The 20,330-nt window shown below is 34.1% G+C and overlaps 1 protein-coding gene across 3 annotated transcripts in view; it reads left to right on the top strand.

The window, feature by feature from the left end:
• Nucleotides 1–19,014, top strand: part of LOC149795345 (transmembrane emp24 domain-containing protein 9-like) — a 36,360-nt gene extending 17,346 nt beyond the window's left edge. For 2 of the 3 annotated variants that reach the window (XM_089965117.1, XM_089965116.1), the window contains exons 4-5: nucleotides 5,408–5,554; nucleotides 13,637–15,261. In XM_089965117.1, coding sequence (XP_089821243.1) covers nucleotides 5,408–5,554; nucleotides 13,637–13,786 — 297 coding nt within the window. In that variant the 3' untranslated portion in view covers nucleotides 13,787–15,261. Of the gene's footprint in view, nucleotides 1–5,407; nucleotides 5,555–13,636; nucleotides 15,262–16,129 lie in introns of those variants that run through there. The other variant, XM_089965119.1, reaches the window with a different exon arrangement.
• Nucleotides 19,015–20,330: the final 1,316 nt, after the last annotated feature.

Raw genomic sequence — 20,330 nt, 5'->3', positions numbered from 1 at the left:
TTTGTCATGTACAAATTCATCCAGTGTTGATCAGCAACATCCATATGTCAACCAATTTGAGTCAAAAGCTGCAGAACAAGATTTGATGACATTGCCATTGTAAAATTAAAAAAATCAACACCACTCTATGTCGGACTGTCTTCAGCCCAAGTTTGCACTTCAAAGTATTTCAGCATGCCAGCTGATCACCAGTATTCACAAGAGGCTTATTATTTTTTTAATGCATGATTTTTCTACTCAGATCTGCTTTTTAAGAAAATGTTGTTTACCTCTTTCTTTCCCTCTTGAATAAATTTGTGTGCCACATGCACATGCAGGGATCGTCCTGGACTTCGCCAATGTCGCAAATTGCGATTTTTTTCCCTTATTGGCGACAAAAATATCCCATCTGGTGATTTTTTTGGCGACATACTTTTTGGTTATTTAATTTGTACATGCAATCATGGATTTGGACTGGATAAGTTAAAAGGCAGAACGAAAGGAAGCCACAAACTTGACTAAGCAATGCATAGGAATCAATCTGTTACGCAAACGATCCTTTGTTCTTATTGACAACCCCATCTTTACAGTGCATTGTTACATCATAATCTGCTTATGCTGACATCTGGGCTGAGTACTGTATGCTGCGATACAGTCAATCATGCTACCGCACTATACCTACAACTGACCGACTTCTGAAGACGCGAATAGAACAGATACAATTAATTGTATGGCTAATCCTTCTGGGTTTTTTTATACATATACCAATACATTAGTTTTGCTGAACCTTCATAGAAAACTGATAACCTTTGAAGTACCGACTACTGTGTATAAATACAAAGCAAATGGAAAAAATCTCAATCACAATTACATCTGTCGCCAGTGCAGCATTTTACTCATTGATCTTTTCCTTTTGCCATCAGTCCCGTGTTACGGCTGCAGAGACTTAAACTCTGCAACAAGAAATTGCAAAAAAAACAACAGTTTTGCATAATTAATAATAATTATTTATTTCTCAAAATACAGGAGTGAAAGAATCCCTAAATTGGGTGTGAATTTATGCTTATATATACGGTCCAATATTGCCAGGTGTTGACTCATGTAAGTTTCATTCGTGGGAATGGAGATCATATTTTTCTTGTCGAGAAAATTTATACAGCATTCAGTGATCATTCTAGGGATTTAGGAAGCAATTTGCTACAAGCTTTGTGAAGCTAGCCATAAAAGGGGGAGGGGGCTGCTGAGAGACTACTGGCGTCACCTGTCAGCACTGAGGACTGTGAACGTGGATTCAGTAAGATGAACCTCATAAAAACTGACATCAGAAATAAGCTCTGCATCTCATCTCGAGAGAATTTAATGAGAATCAGCATGTACAGATGTGAAAAATTAGACTTTGAAACTGCATTCAACAAGTGGGCAGCCCTAAAATCGTGACGGATCTTCATGTAACACTTTGTAACATTTTGTTAATGCTTGTTGTAATTAAAGTATTAACTAATCCATCTTTTGTAATTTTCATTGCCTGTTACATTAATAGACTAAATTAACACTTGGAAAAATGTACACTACTTTTTTTGGCGACACTTTTTGAAAATTGGCGACAAAATATTGAGGTTGGCGATTTTTTTGGCGACAGCTTTTTAAAAGCCAGGACCATCCCTGCAAATGTTGTTATTAGATAGTTACAGATGGAATTTGTTGATGTATTACATCACTGCTTTTGGAGCACTCCAGGGAAAGAAAGAAATTATGAGCTACTTCATTAACTGAATTAAATGGTGGCATCTTTTAATTCTGAATTGAATGTTTGAACATTATTTAAACCTCACATCTTGGTTATTTCAAAGAATGGTTTATGTCAAACAACATTTTTTTAAATGTCATTTCCTTCTTTCCATACTTTTATTAGATTGGAAGAAAGGTAAATTTATGATAAACAGTGGTATCACTGCTTTAAATTATGTGTTATTTATTAAATAAGAAGACATAGGTTCTCTACGTTGGTGCTAGATTTTCTCAGATACACATCTGGTATTGATGCTTGATTTGCCCTGTTACACTTCTGGTATCACTGTCTGATTTCCTCATATACACATCTGGTATCACTGCCTGATGTCCTCAGATACACATCTGGTATCAATGCCTGATTTGCTCATATACACATCTGGTATCACTGCCTAATTTCCTCACATACACATCTGGTATCACTCCTGATTTTCTCAGATACACGTCTGGTTGTACTGCATTATTTACTCAGAGACACATCTGGTATCACTCCTGCATAGCTGCCAACCCTCATGAATTTGGCATGAATTTCACGACTTTTTCAGCGATTCCTGGATTCAAGCTGCAAGCCAAAAATTCTCCAATTCTCAATTATTTTAAATATTTTTTAAAATAACAGATTTCCTGTTAAGCGCTGGTCGTGATATTGGCAGTTGTAAAAACAGTCTGGTACTGCTGGTCGCGATATTAGTAGAATTATAGCCTATTAGTACAGTTGGCCCGGTAGCAAGCTTTTTATCCTGTTTTAATCTATATGTATAAGAGTAGTTTTACAAATGCTTTTGAGAGAAACTGGGGCCTAACCGGAATTTTGTTCCACACATACATCACCAACACTGATTTTAGTTACCATTTGGCATCACATGTAAGATCTTGAAAATGTCTTCACCACCAAGGAAAACGAAATGTATTGCTCAAAAAATGAAACTTAATTTGGAATATATCAAAAATTGGCCGTGCATTCTCCCATTAAACATTGATATATATCATGCTTTTTGCACTGTGTGCCACAAATTTTAGTATTGGGCATGGTGGCAGAGACAATGTGAAGAAGCACATAGGTTGCAAAAAACACTTCAAATTTGTGAGAATTAAGAAATCGCAGATTTCAGCACTGGAATATTTTAAGCCATCAGTGGAAGACCTGCAAGCTACCAACGCTGAAGCATTATTTGTGAGTTTTCTTGTTGAACACAATCTACCTTTATCAGCTGGAGACCATGCTAAACATTTGTTCTGACATGTTCCTGGACTCGAAAATCGATTCCAAATTTTCCTGTTGAAAAACCAGAAGTGCTGCAGCTCCTGTGCATTCCTCACAGCAACAGTGACAGCGAAAGAATATTTTCTCTAGTGAGGAAATATAAGACAGAATTTAGGGCCTTCTTAGCTGCTGAAAATTTGTCAGCAATTTTAGTCACCAAGATCAACCAGCAGGCAAGAAGTCTGAACTGTTTAGAAAACAAATTTACAATCAAGCAGTTAAGAAAGTTCAGGTCTGCCAGAGTATCATGTCTTGATATATAACCACAAGAACATGTGAAGTTTATGAATACCATAATAAATAGAAATGCAGATATATTTGTGCATATATGTAGTGTTTTAGTTTTATATTGCGATCTTACTGTATATAGTGTAGTAATACTAGTATTGACTGTCAGAGTGGATGGAGTTATTGTCATGGTATTTTTCACTAATTCATGTCCAAATTCACTACTTTTTATCCCTATTTTCACTAATTGCAAGCCTGGAATGTTGGCAGCTATGCTCCTGATTTCCTGAGATACACATGTGGTATCAATGCATGTTTTACTCATATACATGTATGGTATCACTCCAGATTTCCTCAGATTGACAGAAACATCATAAAGCATATCGTTCCCATTTCCCCTTTGCCACCACTCCCACTCCCATCTCACCTTGTGGTGAACTTTACGATTGGAAATCACTAAATATGTAGAAATCAACAGACTTATTTTCAATGCAGAATCTTATGCTGTGGGAATTCTTAACAATCACTGCATGAAATATAGTCCATAGTTGGATTAAAATTCAGAGATGTTTTTTGCATTTGCTATTTATTAGCCTATAACGGTCCTAGGTTATTGCAATTTTTTTTCTTATTTATCATCTCCAAGAAGGATTAAAAGGAATCATTTTATACATGCACGAGAAATATTACTTGTAGCATGCTTTGAAGAATACCTGTTTCCTGTGCAGATCACAAATTGAGCAACACATCAGACTTTTTTGTATCTGTATATGTTTTTGCATTTACCTGCCAAACTGAGTACTGTGATAACCAGTGCTGATAATCTCCTTTGACAGAAATAAATTATGAATGGTCACTTAGTTTACTTTTTTACAATTATTCCTTTATTGTGATCTTTTTGTACAAGATCTAATAAACAATTTACTTTTCTTTTATTGTGATATGTAAAATATGTTCTTGTATCCATACACTAATTATATATACCATCTGATTTCATAGACTGAAAATGTATTTCACCAGTTCTTTAAACTTTATCTGTATTTATATATAAAAGTTTGGTTTTTTGTTGCTGTTTCCTTTTCTAATTTCCTTTTTTTTTTTTTACTTGGTTAAATTAAATCAATGAAATATCATAAAAGGATCTTAAAAGTCATTACTTCTGTTACCATTGTTACAAGGCATATATCAGTCAAAATGTTTTAGAAAGGTAATTTTACATCAATTGTCATACATTTACTATTATTTGTAAGTTGTATCTCGATCCAACTATATTTATTCTTTTTACTTGCTTGCAACTGAGGGAAACGCATCATTCAAAATAGTGAAGAATTTTTCAGGGAATAGGTCTTTATCAGCCAACATCAGTGAGGTAATTTAGATGTAAGAGGGAAAAGATTAACACTTTTAAAACAAATAAAATAAAATTCTTTCCTGGTTGACAAAAAAAATTTCTTTTTTATGTTTGTATGCTTAATATGATGACCAGATTTGTATGCTACAGTATTTTAGCATTTTCTCAATTTTTCAACAGTTTTAAACTATTTAAAATTGTTTAAGAAAGACAACTTTATTTTAGGATCGCAGATTAACATGATCAGCCTGCCTCAGAAAGGTAGTTTTTCTGGAATTTTATAGTTTGCATTGAATCTTATGTAAAATATGAAGGATAAATATGAAATTTTGACTAGTTTTGCTGACTCAACGTTTCAGGTATGTATAAAATCTAAGGATTTTCACAGCCTTTTATGTATGCAAAATCCTTCAGAATACTAACCAACCTTCTTGTGGTAGGACTAACGGGTTTGGGATGAGGGGACACACAGGTACATATGCACTAGCACAAACATGTACATGCATGTTTTCTCTGCATTAAATTGAGATAGCAACTGTGGTAAATCACATTGTTTTGAAGCTGAACATCTTGAAGAATTTAGTGCAAAGTATGTCATTCTTGTTAACAGTAAACTTGGTTTTTAAAATACCAGTCTGATGAATAAACAACTTCCAAATCTGTATTATGAATATATCGAATTGACATGTTAAATGATGCTAAAATATTATTATTGACATTACTGAAATACTGGTTCATCATGTTTTATGGTGCTAAAATATTATGATTGACATTACTGAAATACTGGTTCATTTCAGAGAGTGCATTTAGATATCCAGGTTGGTGAGCATGCCATAGATTATCAACAGGTCCAGGCAAAAGATAAACTCTCCGAGCTCCAACTTCGCATTAGACAGCTTGTTGACCAAGTTGAACAAGTCACTAAAGAACAAAACTACCAAAGGGTAATGACACATCTTATTCTATGACTTTTTTCAATATCTTTTTTCAGCTTTTATTTAAGGCATATGGCTGTAGCCTTTATATCTGTGTGCTAGCCTGTCTATCATAAAATATAGCAATCTGTGTACATGCAGAACTCAGAAGCTTGTCCCTGCATGACATTTTCATAACAGGGTTTCCATGAATTTTTCGCTTCTTGAAGCCCTGGACATTGGATAACCCCATGTCTAAAATAAGGTAGTGCCATCATTGCACTTGCACAAAAACATATAAATTAAATAAAATTGTAGTTTTCTTCCCTTGGCATATGACCTTTTTATTGAATCCATGTTAGGAAAAATCTCAATGTATCAGTTGCTTTTTCATTGGCAGTGGCAACAGTTTAATGTTTTGGTCAATGTTTTTCATTTGCATATAATTAGAAAATATCTTGAAGGATTTTTATTGTACATGGCATGAATCTTTATTTGCTTATATTTCCAAAACACCTTGCTTGTTTGGCAGTGTTTCCCTTTACCCTCATTTGTGCTTTAGAGACCCCCAACTTTTATTTTGACCCACAGTTTTGATAACAAAGTTTATTTTATTTATTCATTCGGACATCAAGGGGAATCTGACTCTCAGTCTTGTACCCCTAGGGGATACACTGTTTGGGTTATCGTTATGAACTTAAGGTGAATGATTCTGCACACGTGTTTTGACCCATGCAACCTTGGGGTCATGTCAGTGTCAGAAAATTTGTAGTAAGGTTAGGTTAAAGTTTTGTATTTGCTTATATTTCCTAGACTCTTGATGGATTCTGTTTGTACCTGAAGACTTCTTTTGGTGTCTTGTTGGTCATCAATGAAAACGGTACCATTTGGTCATCTAACATGGCCACCACTGTAGCCATCTTTCAGATCTTGTTATTGATACTATACCTGAATGGATGGTCATATGAGCATTAAATTTTCACTCGAAGACTAATAATTATGTTTATTTGGTCTTAAATTAAAATGTTGTGTATCTGACATCCAGTATAACCATGAACAGCCTTTATGTTATCACTTCTTGTAGAGGGATGGTCATACTGACATTGTTTTCACCAGAAGACTTCTTATTGTGTCCAGGTGATTCAGTACTGCCACTTGAATATTCTGTTCTTGCTACTCCTCTTGAATGGATGGTCACATTCAGATGTGGTTTTCATCAAAAGACTTCTTAAGAAATCTCCTTGGTCCAAATTAAAAAGATGCCATTCTTTTGTCCAATATGGCTTCCATGATGACCATCAAGATAATGTTGCTGGCACTCTCTTGAATGAATGGTCATACAGACATTGGATTTTCACCAAAATATTTATAATAATGTCATGTTTGTAAAAGAAAATAGTGCAAGTCTTGCATCCAGTATGGCTACCACACCAACCGATTTGAAAGTTTTGTGTTAGTTCTTATATATCAGATGATTTCAAACTCAGTAGTTTAAAACAAAGGAAACCACTGTGTAGTTAAAATAAAGAAATGGTAACTTGTACATTGATAAATCACTCTCCAGACCCTGATTTACCAATGTAGACAGGATGTCGTGGGACCCCCCCCCCCCCATCCATGGGGTTACAGGTTTTTTTTTTTTTTAAGGAGCCAGATGTAAAGTCAAAGTAGCTGGGTAGATCACCCAGATCTTGGCTGATAAGGAAAGCCATGAGTTCTAGGTCAGATCTTGCAGTTACAAAATAAATTCATCAATAACTGGTGTTTTACTGGCTCCGCAATTTTTTTTGTACAAAACATGCTCATTCTTTATGACTATATTAATAAATGTATGTCTTGAATCTAGAAAAATGCTACCTATATTTGTTGGTAGATTTAGAAGGTGAGCTTGAAAATAGATGACTATTCCAGAAAATTGGTTACTAATACTCATGAAAGGCTAATCATGTTAATCTGGGGCCCCAAGTGGCCGAGTGGTCTAAAGCGCTCTTCGTTACGGATCACTGCCATCTCACCTCTGTCTGCGGCGGTTCGAGTCTAAGATTCAGCCAATGTGGGCATGTGAGAAAGCTTGTCAGTAGCTTCTCGTGGGTCGGTGGTTCTTTCCAGGGTTTTCCGGGTTCTTCCTCCACCATTAATACTGGCCGCCATGTATAGCCTATCGTGCTGAAAAATGGCGTTAAACCCCACAACAACAACAACAACAACATCATGTTAATCCACTTAGTTTTCAGGTGAAATGTTGGGAAAAGTAACATCTTCATACTTTTTTCATGACACATATTTGGCAATAATCTTAGATTTTGGGTTGAATAGTTTATGATTTCACTCACTTCCTAGAATTTTACATTTGTATGTTTGGCAGTAAAATTGCAACACTGTGTAGATACAGGCACCTGAAGCTACTTACAGTTCATTTTTAAAGCAAGTTTCTATTGTGTAAGGTATACAAACATTTTATAACAATGCCAACACTAAAAAACAAGATAACACCATTTGGTGCAAATTATCAGTGGGTTCAGGTGGGAAAAATGAGGGGGTAAGCACAAATTCATGGTAAAGCGAAGCCAACTTTGTTTTCTTGTCTTGTTTAAGCAAATTATCTTGGGCGAGGGTGACTATTTCATCAGAATCGCCTTCTGGCATGACTCCCTGATGTTTGGTTTTAACTCATAGTTGAGATGGTTATAGCATGAATGATTGAGTTTATTTGTTGGGTCACTGGTTCCAGAATTCAGCTAGTTGACATTAACAGGGTCTGACAGTTTTCAAATCAGCTGATTGCCCATGGGCCTACCAGAATAATGAAGCTGTAAGAATTACGTTTGACTTTTTTTTAATAGTCATTAATATGATTTTTTTCTCTCTTTTTGAAACACTTCTGTACTGCTGTTTTGAAAAATAAAATCATGGTTAAACGCCTTCCTTAATTCAAAATGGAGTAGCCCAGACCAAAAGTTCCAGTAGCCCTGTGGCCATGGCTAAAGATTTGTCAGTTCCTGGAACTATTTATGTGTGTCATGTAACTTAAAAGTATCATATTGATATTAATTAATGAACTTGTTTGTAAAAATCCCCTAAAACTGAAATTCATCTTTCTTTGGAAAACCTAATAGCTAATTTTAAAAAAATGATGTAAATATTTGTAGGCTGTGTGGAATTGATCCTTTACCAAATGATCCACTTTATGTTAAATATATCACATAAAAATAAATATCAGGGTATGATTACACAACTATTAAACTGTCATTGCTGCAAGATAATTAGCATACTGCTTGTGAAATAAGTTTGCTACAAAACATATGAAATTTGCAATAACCAGGCCTTTGTCCTTCACAGCCCTGCACAGCATAACCCATGTACTTTACCAGCATGCTTCTGATGTTTTCATGCACACCCAATTGCAAACAGCCCTGATCCAAACATATTAAGATATAGTTTTGATTCTGAGTATTATTTCAGACTTCATAGACCTTGGCCTGTTTCAGTAATGTGGCAGATCTGGGTTTACACCATTCATTTCCGTGTATTATTTCAGTGAGACTTCAAAGACCCTGATCTGGCATTGCAATAAAAGGGTTTACGCTGTTCATTCTGTAAATTTCTGGTATTGGTTGGAAATGGTATGTTCTTTGTGCAGTAGTTCGCAAGAAAACAAAAAAGAAAAATCAACTTAAGATCTGTTTGAATCCAAATATTTTGCTTTTGTATCATTGCACTTTTTGAAGTACAGTACAGGTAACACAATTTTTGGTTTCTCCATGAGTCGTGTGAGTGGAGAGGACTAAGACAGACCCACTACCACCTCTCCATACGTTTAGATGTAGTTGTCATGGCTTCTTACAGAGAATAGAGGGCACCCGTGTGATCTGAAGTACTCACCATTATGGATCATTGCCACCTCACCTGTGTCTATGTGGGTTTGAGTCTCAGTTTCAGCCAATGTGGGTATGAGAGAAAGTTTGCCAGTATCTTCTCATGGGTCGGTGGTTCTTTCCTGGGTTCTTCCTCCACCATTTATATTGGCCGTCATGTATAGCCTATCTTGTGCTGAAAAATGGCGTTAAACCCTACAACAATAAAAACATACAGATAATAGCTGTATAAACCACACCCTCTGAAGGAGTTGTATCTGACCACCACAGGATGTGATGTAGATAAAATGGACATGGTTGACTGTTTATGACAGTAAGTATGTGCTAAGAGTTTTATTGAGATAGAGAGAGAGCATGGTTGGGCACTGAGTTATCTCTATTGCTGTCCTTGTAAATTATCAGACTCAGTTTTGTTTTTAGTATTCTTCCAGACCAAATTTGACATCAGAATTATCAGCTAAATGTTGAATGAAAATGTATCAAATAATCAAAATCTTTTTAAAAAGAAAGGTGATGTACTCACAACAGCTTAAGATATGCAAAATCATGTTGATGTTTTCCCAATAAATGTATCCCCAACACAAAAAACAACATAACCAACACCAAACTGATATAAGGAAATTTCATATGCAGCCAATATTCTAAAGAGAAATGCATGATCAAATGGTAAAACATGGCTCTCATCAAATGCGTGTCTGTCAAACACAGACATATCAACATTAAAGGTGTTATTGTTGGTGAAGCTGTTCTTAGCTAGATGTATATTAATAATATTTATATGGATATATTTTTGTTATAACAAATATACCATGGTTTTATTTCACACCAGGGAGAGAGACAGTAGTTTGTGAGTGGACACTAAATAATGTGCTGCAGGATATCAGATTGCATCTAAAAGCACATGTCATTATTTTAAATAAACCATGATTGGAAAAAGATGTAAAATTAAACCACAGGAATGTTACAGAGGGAGAAAACATACTGTGAATGAAAGGTTTAAAGCTGAGGGCTAAAGGATTGTGTGTGTGTTTTGTCTACATCTTGAAAATAAAATATCAAAACTCAATTTCATTATAGTTACAAGTCAGTTGGAAACACTGTTTACCAAATCCTCAGATTTAACAGAGTGAGTGAGGCCTGGGTAAAATAGCAAAACTTTGGGCATATGCTAAGATAAAAAATAGTCTTCATTGCAATCTGTGTGAAATAACATCAGCTAAAGGTTGTAACATGATTACTGTGTAACACCATATCATCAGAATTCATCACATAGACATGGACTACACTAGTAGCATGGGCAACAGCACAGCAAGCATTGCATATTTATTTTTCACAGTTTCATCTACCATTTTTGTTTTTATTTACTTCGTATTTTGGTACAAATAAATACTAAAATGAGCAGTTCTTTTATTTACGCTTCAACCACCAAAAAATACTTTTGCATGCCTTTCATGCTGTTGTCACCCTACAGCAAAGTAGTTTGTAAACATTTAATACCATTTGCCTTTGATTTGGTGCCCAGGTAATTGATCATAGGATCAATGTCTACCTGACTGATGTTTACTTAAATTTTGAAAGCCACATTCCTAAGCTGAAATTTACATATTCATTTGATGCTAAATCTTGCAAATATTATTTAACAGTGTTGACAGTGGGTACTGTTTTGATTTATTTGTAAACATCTGCTGATGTCAAATCTCTCATAGGGACAGACTATTTAATATTTTATGGGATTCCTTATGAAAGTCTTGAAAACAATTGTCTTGCTCTGATTTATGTGGGGGAAATGAACTTACCCTATAGCTCATTTTACTTTTAAAAATTTTGCATTGTAATGAAAGAAGAAAAAATTTACAAATGAGAAAGAAAATCCCAGTCCCTGCAGGCCTCTGTCCAAAATTTAAATGGTCATTCCCTTACCATTCACATGCAGTAGGCCCTGTTGCATTCAGTACTAGCTAGCACAAAGTTTTTTAATTTCAACTTTGGGAACACATGCTGTTGTTGACTGTACTGCCATTACTGATTAAGGACATAGCATACTGTTCGCATTACATTGTAAATTCAGTTTTTCTGTTCTTTTTATTCCATGTCTCACAGAATTACTTTTCCTTTGTAACAGTATGATAAATTTATGCTGTTAAACGGAAACCAAAAGTTGTGCCTCAAATTGGTGCATTAAGTTTGTTCAGATTTATTTGAATAAATAAAAAATGTAAAATTCCTATTGTGTCTGTGATCTGCTTTCCATTGATCATGATGTAGACTTATTTAGCTGCATAATTTAAACTGTATTGGGAATGCACATAAATCTTTGACATCCACAATAACTGCAGATAGAAGTATACTGCATTGAGGCTGATCTAAGCACACATGTACTGAATATACAAGCCCCTCTTAAAATGATTAGTTTATTGTCCAATGTGTAATCTACATAGAGATAATTGAATTTTCAAAAGTGGGATTTTACACCAGACTTTCAGTGGGTGGGCTTTGTGCATTGGCTCTTCAAATGTCAATCAGTAACATCAACTAGTCCCTTTAATGGTGGTGAAGCACAAAATGTGCCTACAAAGTCATGCTGGGAGAGCACAGAGGTCAAGTTTTGGAGGCTGTTGGACAAAATATTACATGAATCCTGGAACTAAGTTGCAGTGCTGGTCATGCCTCATTTTATACCACTAATCTGCTATATTTTAACTGTTCAGATTAATCCAATTATTTGAACTAATTTTAATATTAATTTTGTTTGAATCAAGTGAAGAAAAATTCTTGTAGAACTGTGTATATGCTGCACAATAGTACTTGTATACACAAAAAAAAATCTTTGGTGCAAACCCACATTTTCACAATGCACTATACACATTCTTTCAGTGTTGTTGAAAGTAAATCAGGATTGTTTTTTTTTTTTTACTTCAACTAAATCTAAAATAGACATTCTGTCAATTTTGAAGAAATATTTTGCTCTTGAACTGACTGGATTGTCATTGTTGCCAGCTTAGGAATTGTAATATTTAGATGTCATTGCCACTGATTTACGTAGGAAGCTCACTTCCACCATTAGGCTCCAGTCTTACCAAAATTTCAAAGTTTTCCTCAAATTTAGAGCCATAAATTATCTCATTTTGATACTTTTGACAGTGTTGAGATTTTAGACTGTGGAAGAGATGGAAGAAAGAATGAAAAATAACTTCTTAATTTGTACACCTGTAAATCAGTTTATTCCTTTACAACAATTTGAGGAATTCCATAAATATGACACATCCTCAGATTGTACTCCGAGATATAAAAAAAATCAATGATAGGTGAATTTTTGATCTTGTGACAGAATTTTACCCAAATAACCTGCTGAATGTTCAGGGAGAAATTTATTATTGGTAGCCAAGTATTAAGAAATATTTTAAAAAATTGTGAAGACATGTTTAATGAAATGGTTTTGGAGCTGACATTGGATCTACATATATACCATTAGAACTTCCCTATTTCCAGACTTACATTGTTTAATGAAAAATAATGGTGGCCTCTAGGTGAAATTGTTTATACAATATGGATCCCAGCTGTCAGTGTTGCTGAGTAGTTTTTTATGCATGGTCACAATGACAGTTTGATTTGTGGTTCCATTTTGGAACTAGTGACCTGTCAAAGGATCATTCTTACTTACTGTGTTGAGTATGCAACAGCAATTCTGCACTTTGATATGCTTTTGAACTACCATGTACACTCACTTATAAGTTGAGTCCAACTGCAAAATGCATAGGCCCAGATCTGCTGTTGCATAATGTGCTAGGACTGGGTCTATGTGATTTGTTACAAAAAGAACAACAGTGTAGACCCTGATCCGCTGGTGCATTCATTGGCAAGTTATGGTCACTGTTGTTTGTAGTTGGATTCACCTTACAAGCAAGTATAAATGGTATATAGTATTTGGGTCATTAACTCATCCTTTTTAATTGCACTCTTGGTCAACTATGCCGACTACATTTACTCAAACTGTAATTAGTAGGTACACAAAGTCAGAATTTTGCTGCATGTTGTACCAGTGTATTTTGAATGCTGATACAAAAAGCTGTATACATTGCCATTCTGTTGCAAATACACAGGCTGCTAATATTTACAAAAAGTGATGATACTAAAATATGATCTACAGTAACATGCCCTCAAAAATCTATGCTAAATGTATGCTTCATTGATATTCCACATGTTTTTACAAGTTTTATTTGTATTTGTCAATTTTCAGTATCGAGAGGAAAGGTTTCGAGCAACAAGTGAAAGCACAAACCAGAGAGTCTTATGGTGGTCAATAGCTCAAACAGTTATTTTGTTAATTACTGGATTCTGGCAGATGAGGCACCTTAAGAGTTTCTTTGAGGCCAAGAAGCTCGTATAATTTAAGGATCTCTAGTTTTTACATTTTCGATATTTCTTTTTTTTTGAGAGAAAAAATCTTGTGGTTTCTTAAAATTTATCTTTTTTTTATAGACAATATTACATTTAAAGTTGAAAATTCTTGATTTAATTAGGTTATGTACAAATTATGTGTGCTGATTACCAGAAAAATATATGTTAGTTCAAGCACTGCAGGGCATATGAGTCATGTTTTTGATGTGTCTGTTTACTTTATCCTATAAGTGGGCATGTAATGCAAAGTTAATTTGATAATACTCAGTGCCTATGTAATATTAATGCAGAGATGAAAACAATTACAGTTTTGGTGCGAATATTACTATTTTTAACCTGGGATAACCCTATTGTAGTAAGTTCTTTCAGATTCAGATTTTCAGGTCAGATATAATTTTATTTAGGCAAACTATAACATGATCACCAGTATATTTAAATCACAGAAGGTAATGGAATATTGAACAGTTGGAATTCACACCAGCTTTGAGAAACTCTTAAGAAAGGTTTAAAATTTAAAACGATCAATGAGGAAAATACTTTGGCCAAAAAATATTTACTACACACATTCTAAATGGCAAACGCAAGGCATAAACATTGGACAAATGCCATGTCATGCAGTCTTTTCTCGATGAATTGTGTTACATGGTCGGAAAAATTACTGGAGGAAGCATGTATCAACCAATCCATAAGATTTAATGCATACAATAAACTGTTGGATAAAATTTGAGGTTTTCCTATTTTCATGTTCAGATTCTGATTTTTGAAAGCTGCCATTCCTATTTCACCTCAGTAGGAGTTGGCATCTCGCCATTGTTGTGTTTGTTGCAACTGAAACTTGGAGTACACACTATTCTGATGCCACTGCATACACTTTATGCAGCAAGAATGATACACTTGGCATATTTAAGGTGCAGGTGCAACATAACTGGCAGAAATTGCATATGTGATCCATGATTTTCATATTTATTGTCTGCCAAGCATATTTGTGAAACTTCCATATGTGCTCGCATATAAATCGAGTCCAGCTGCCAACATCATAGAGCCTGATCTGCCATCACACACTATGCCATAAGATTTGGGTCTCTTTAGTTTGTTCAACAAATTACACATAACAAACTGCAGAGACCCAGAGCTTCTGGGATGGCAGATCTGTGTTTATGCAGTTTGCTTTTGGATCCAATATGTACATGGGTATATTTTAATATATATGGTACATTATTTATAAATGGGGGGAGGTTTATTCACTTTATTGTTCATTATGATTGCTTTCCCAAGATTTTCTCTCTCAAATATTTATTTACTTACCATTGATTTATGTCTGACGGATGTAATATCATTCCTTTGTTAGTTCCATTCTTCATCTACTTGAACACTCACATTTCCAACATGTATTCTAGGGTATACATTTGTTGGATTCATGACAATTTTTAAACAACCATGCAAAAAAAAAAAAAAACAACTGAATGCACGAAAATTGCACATTATACTTTCAAGCCATGCCTTTTATTTCTTCTTTAAACCCATGCAACACTCGGATAATTTCCCCATATTTCAGTTCTGCAAATAACCCTGTATTTCTTGTCAAGATATATGTGGAGTTATTATTATTTGAATCCCCGTACTTTTGGTGGATGGGTCTATAATGACAAAGGAGTCATTGTAATGAATAATATTTTATAGAATCTTAAAGAAAGTAAAAGTTTTAACTTTTGAACCAGTTCTTTATTTATATCAAAAAGCTAATAAAATAATAACAACCTGAGACATTCGGTAATTAGTACCACATCAAGTTCCACCCTTACATATGCAAGGGTTAAAGACTATGGAAAGGCAAACCTGTAACTTAAAATGAATAATATTTAAGAGACAGTTGTAAACTTTGTAAATAGTTTGAGGTTTTTTAGATCATACATAAATGCAGTTTGTGTAACAAGAGCTTTCCTTACCTGTTTCCCTGCAACCTATTTTGCTGTTGTGTCTTTGTTCCTATATAAATGCTAAATGTAAAAGCGTATTTTTTGCCATATATAATTACATCCTCTGTGAATTTTACTTTCCTTGCCATCTGAAATGCACCAAGAAAAATGTACTATAACCCATTTATCTTTTCTGTAAATGCCCACCAATATTGGCTGATATTAATTCAGTCCTCCTTATTTCACAGTACACTTTCTTCTAAAAATCCCATTTCTATTTATTGATGCATAACTTCGTTTCTAGCCATCAAATCTGAGTTAGTCATTCTGACTGCAAATAGCACCACCCTCTCATTTTCATTTGCAGTAAATCATCATTGTAACATAAAATAATTATTGTAACACCCATTTTTCAGACTCGTGAAGAACGTTTTCGTCTTACCAGTGAGAGTACAAATCAGCGAGTATTCTGGTGGTCAGTTGGCCAGACTCTGCTTCTAATAGTTATTGGTCTTCTTCAGATGATTCACTTGAAACGATTCTTCTTAGCAAAGAAACTGGTTTGATAAAATGGAGTTATTGTGTTATAAATTGGAGTTATTGTGTTATAAATTTGAGATATTGTGTGATAAATTGAAGTTATTGTGTGACATATTGGAGTAATTGTAATTTTAAAATGTTGCATCCTAGACTTTAGATGTGTCATTATAAAGATGTTAGTAACAACTAATTTTCTTTAGTAATGGAAATGACACTACTTTTTTAATGTTGTCCCTAGATAGCATGAACGTACTATGACCTTTGCTTCAGAAGGCTTGGCTCGTGAACTAAATTTCTGAAACAGGGAATCATAAGGTCTGTAGTACATAAATGCCATCTTGAGGAATAAAGTTTTTGAGTTCCATTATAAATACATTTTGAAAACAAGTAAACAATAATCAGTGTCAATGCTTGCATCAGATAAATGGGTAGAAATTCAGTATGCAATTTTCACATGAATGTATGAACGGAGGAAATTTAATGTTTTTTACACAACAAATTATTGTCAGTGATATTCATACTTCATGTCATATTTGTTGTAAAATTAAAATCTGAGTGAGGATTTAAACTAGGAATGACTTTACACATCAGCCAATGATAGATATTTGTGAATTCATTTATTTTTAAGGATATCAGCATTCATCATTTTTTTCTGACGATTTTGCCAGCACTTAACTTTTTGGTTTTGTAATAGATATCCCAGTGTTTCTATTGCAAAATCAGCTAGTTGGCTTTCTTAAATTCATGGTTGGTGGTAACTATAACATCCACTAAAATTGGTATTCCAAATAAAATAAGATTTCACGATAATTAATGTATGTTATAAATTTTTCATTTGATGCAAGTAATAAAGCTCTCCCATGTTTTAACATGGTTCATTGTGGCATGATTCCGGATATAAATCTGTACCACTATGGTCCCCATAACCAAAATCGTACCAATGTACAACATAGATTGAAAGAAAATAACGTGAAGCTTAGCGTTATATCTTTAACACTATAATTTAATAAGATTTCACGATAATTAATGTATGTTATAAATTTTTCATTTGATGCAAGTAATAAAGCTTGCCCATGTTTTAACATGGTTCATTGTAACAGGATTCCGGATATAAATCTGTACCACTATGGTCCCCATAACCAAAATCGTACCAATGTACAACATGGATTGAAAGAAAATAACGTGAAGCTTAGCGTTTTATCTTTAACACTATAATTTAACAGATTCTGTTAATCCCCATTATACTATTGTTGGGTATACAACACTTCTCAATATGTCATGATTTAGTACATACCATGAGTCTTACTCTAACATGGGTCAGTACATAATGCAGTCGGCTGTTATGGACCCAACTACCATATTATAACAAGGAAGACCTATATAGTGTTTAAACTGTTTAATGTATTTGCATGAAAAGTAATGTATAAATTGTACAGAATACATTTTCTTATGAGATATTTCATATATGAGGGCTGTTCCATTTAAACGTACATGGTACCCAGAGAAGGTGGTGTTTAAAAAATGTATGCCAGGGTACTTTAATTTCACTGAGTTCATATTAAAATGATAAGAAATTTCTAAATTGCATCTATGGGTGAGTACCCTGCCTTAAACTTGCATTCCCTGGTTCCCATGTATGTTTTAATGGAACAGCCCTGAACATAAACTGCCATTATTCATTGATTACATAACATGGCAAAAGTGACCCAAGAATTTGACATTTTTGTGTAATCAGACTGTTTTGACGTGTCCAATTTTGTGACATCAGCTATACATCAGAATTGCATGTGCTACTTGAGTACAGGTTTGTTTTTCCAGTGTAAAGTACACATTTCTTTATATATTTAATAATTTTATGTACTAATTAGTTATTATGTAAAAGTAACATTGCATTTTTTGTATAGTCCCTATATAAACGTGGACTGTTTTTCATGACCTCATTCATTTGTGGTTTGATGCATACTTATTCTTTCAAATAACAACATAACTTTCCAGTTGGAAACATCCAACTTGTAATCAAGTTACTACTACTTTTTCATCAATGTAGGATGATTATAAGATACAAAGATTTAATATTTTTCCAATACAGAGAAGACAAGCATGAGCCACAGAACCAACACAAGATGACTTATGTTCAGCTGCTTGAAAATATAACTTAGATGAGTTGTAATCAGAATGGTAAAATGTGCACTACGGGGATACATTTTTTGTCAGATTTCTAGATCATGTAAATGTTGGCATAGCCGGGGAAAAAATAAGGTTGAAAGTAAACTTTAGTAATTACAGGACAGTTTGGTAAAGTATAGGTCTTTTAAAGGATCCTATATTTTTATAGGAATTAAAGGACAAATACAATCCATGATTCGTGTAAGATGTCAAACTGCCATGTCCAAGGTTGGATGTGTTCAAGTTGTCCATATATAGGAGCTTGTTAGTCGAGTCCAGCTACAAACAACACAGACCTTTGTCTTCCTGTGCATTAGATCACAGTCTATGCTGTTTGCAGTTGGAGTTGACTCGTGAGTATATATAGTCAATACAAGGATCATTTACCAATTTTTTACCAGTTTAATTATTTCATCTTGCAATGCATGGTTTTATTTTGAATTTGGAGACATGATTCTTGATGTATCAGAAAAACTTTTATTTTGGCAGAAATAACTACATGGTCTAAGTATAAACTGTGTTTGTTTTAAACTTCTTTTGTCTTAGTTTTGTTTACTCGGTAAATAAAGTCTTGTAATAAAATTAAATATCCTCAGCATTTTTCTTGTTTGCTTCCCGACACATAAGTCAGGTTGTTGTCTCTTTTGTGAATGATAAGACATAGTTATCACTTCTTGACAGCAGCATCACTGTCAGCAGTGTTAAGGTATATTTGTTAAAGTTTTTGAAAATGATATAATTTATCAAATAATGCACCGACACTTTGGTAAAATGTTACCACACACCAAAATATTTCTCATATATGTAGGGCTTTCTTGACGGAGTAAGCAAAAACATTCATCACCACAAAACTGTTCACAGGTGAGTTACGGTATTTAGCAGATTCAGTGCAGAACGAAAATACATATAATTCTAAACTTTGGAAGACAATATCAGCAATAGATTTATGTAAATTTGCCCCAGTCATTCTCACATTTACTGCTATCTGCCTCTCCACTGTCATTACTGGGGACAAAAATGTCAAGAAATTGAACCTGTATAAAATTTTAGTATTCAAGTAATTGTACAAAAATGTAAATTTTTCTTGCCTGCAAAGCATTGGCAAGAAATTGGTATCATTTTTCTAATGGCATTATGTAGGCATTGATATTAAGTTTTAATTTGTGTTAAATTTTGCTAATGTTATTTCTCGTAGAATCCTAAAACTTGTTCATGAACGTTACCAACCATAGCAAAAGTGATTACATTTACCTGCTTTTTTTTGTGACATTTGGAAAGCTTGCCAGTAGCTTCCTGATGGTTGGTGATTCTTTATGGATTTTTTCAGGGTTCTTCCTCCACCAAATATACTGGCTGCCATGTATAGCCTTTTGTGCTGAAACTGGCATTACACCCATAACAACAATGACACCAATTGAAATTAAGCTTATAATGATAATAAGTTTTAAATTTATGAATTTTACAACATAGTGGCTGAGCTTGTTACTACACAGTATGTGCTAATTCCTGGGTATATTGTCCAAAACGGTATGCAGGAATGTCAAATTAACAAGTGTTCAAACAAGTTGGGTAATGAGCAGAGGAGGCGAGATAAGTTGTGCATGATATTGTGTGTGCATACATGTATCTGGTGGCACTGAATTGAATTTAAGTGTTTCAGACTATTGATGGAGGAACAAATGATACTTCTGGAGTTTCTGCTTCAAATATGTAAATTTACAACCACTTCATTTAGCATGATTTTTGTATATAAAAAAATCCAGGCAGATTTCAAAGACTTTTAGGCATGTTTTGCCTATCCATAAACATTCTTTTGGTTAATTTAAAAGGAACTTGGAGAAATTTCAAGTGGACTACAGGATGATTTGGGGCAGAATTTTATGTAAGATATATAGTTATTCCTGATATTAC

Source organism: Sinohyriopsis cumingii, chromosome 7 (assembly GCF_028554795.1).
Source record: "Sinohyriopsis cumingii isolate HCF-2022 chromosome 7, ASM2855479v2, whole genome shotgun sequence".
Classification (NCBI taxonomy): domain Eukaryota; kingdom Metazoa; phylum Mollusca; class Bivalvia; order Unionida; family Unionidae; genus Sinohyriopsis; species Sinohyriopsis cumingii.
This window is presented reverse-complemented; position numbering and strand designations above follow the sequence as displayed.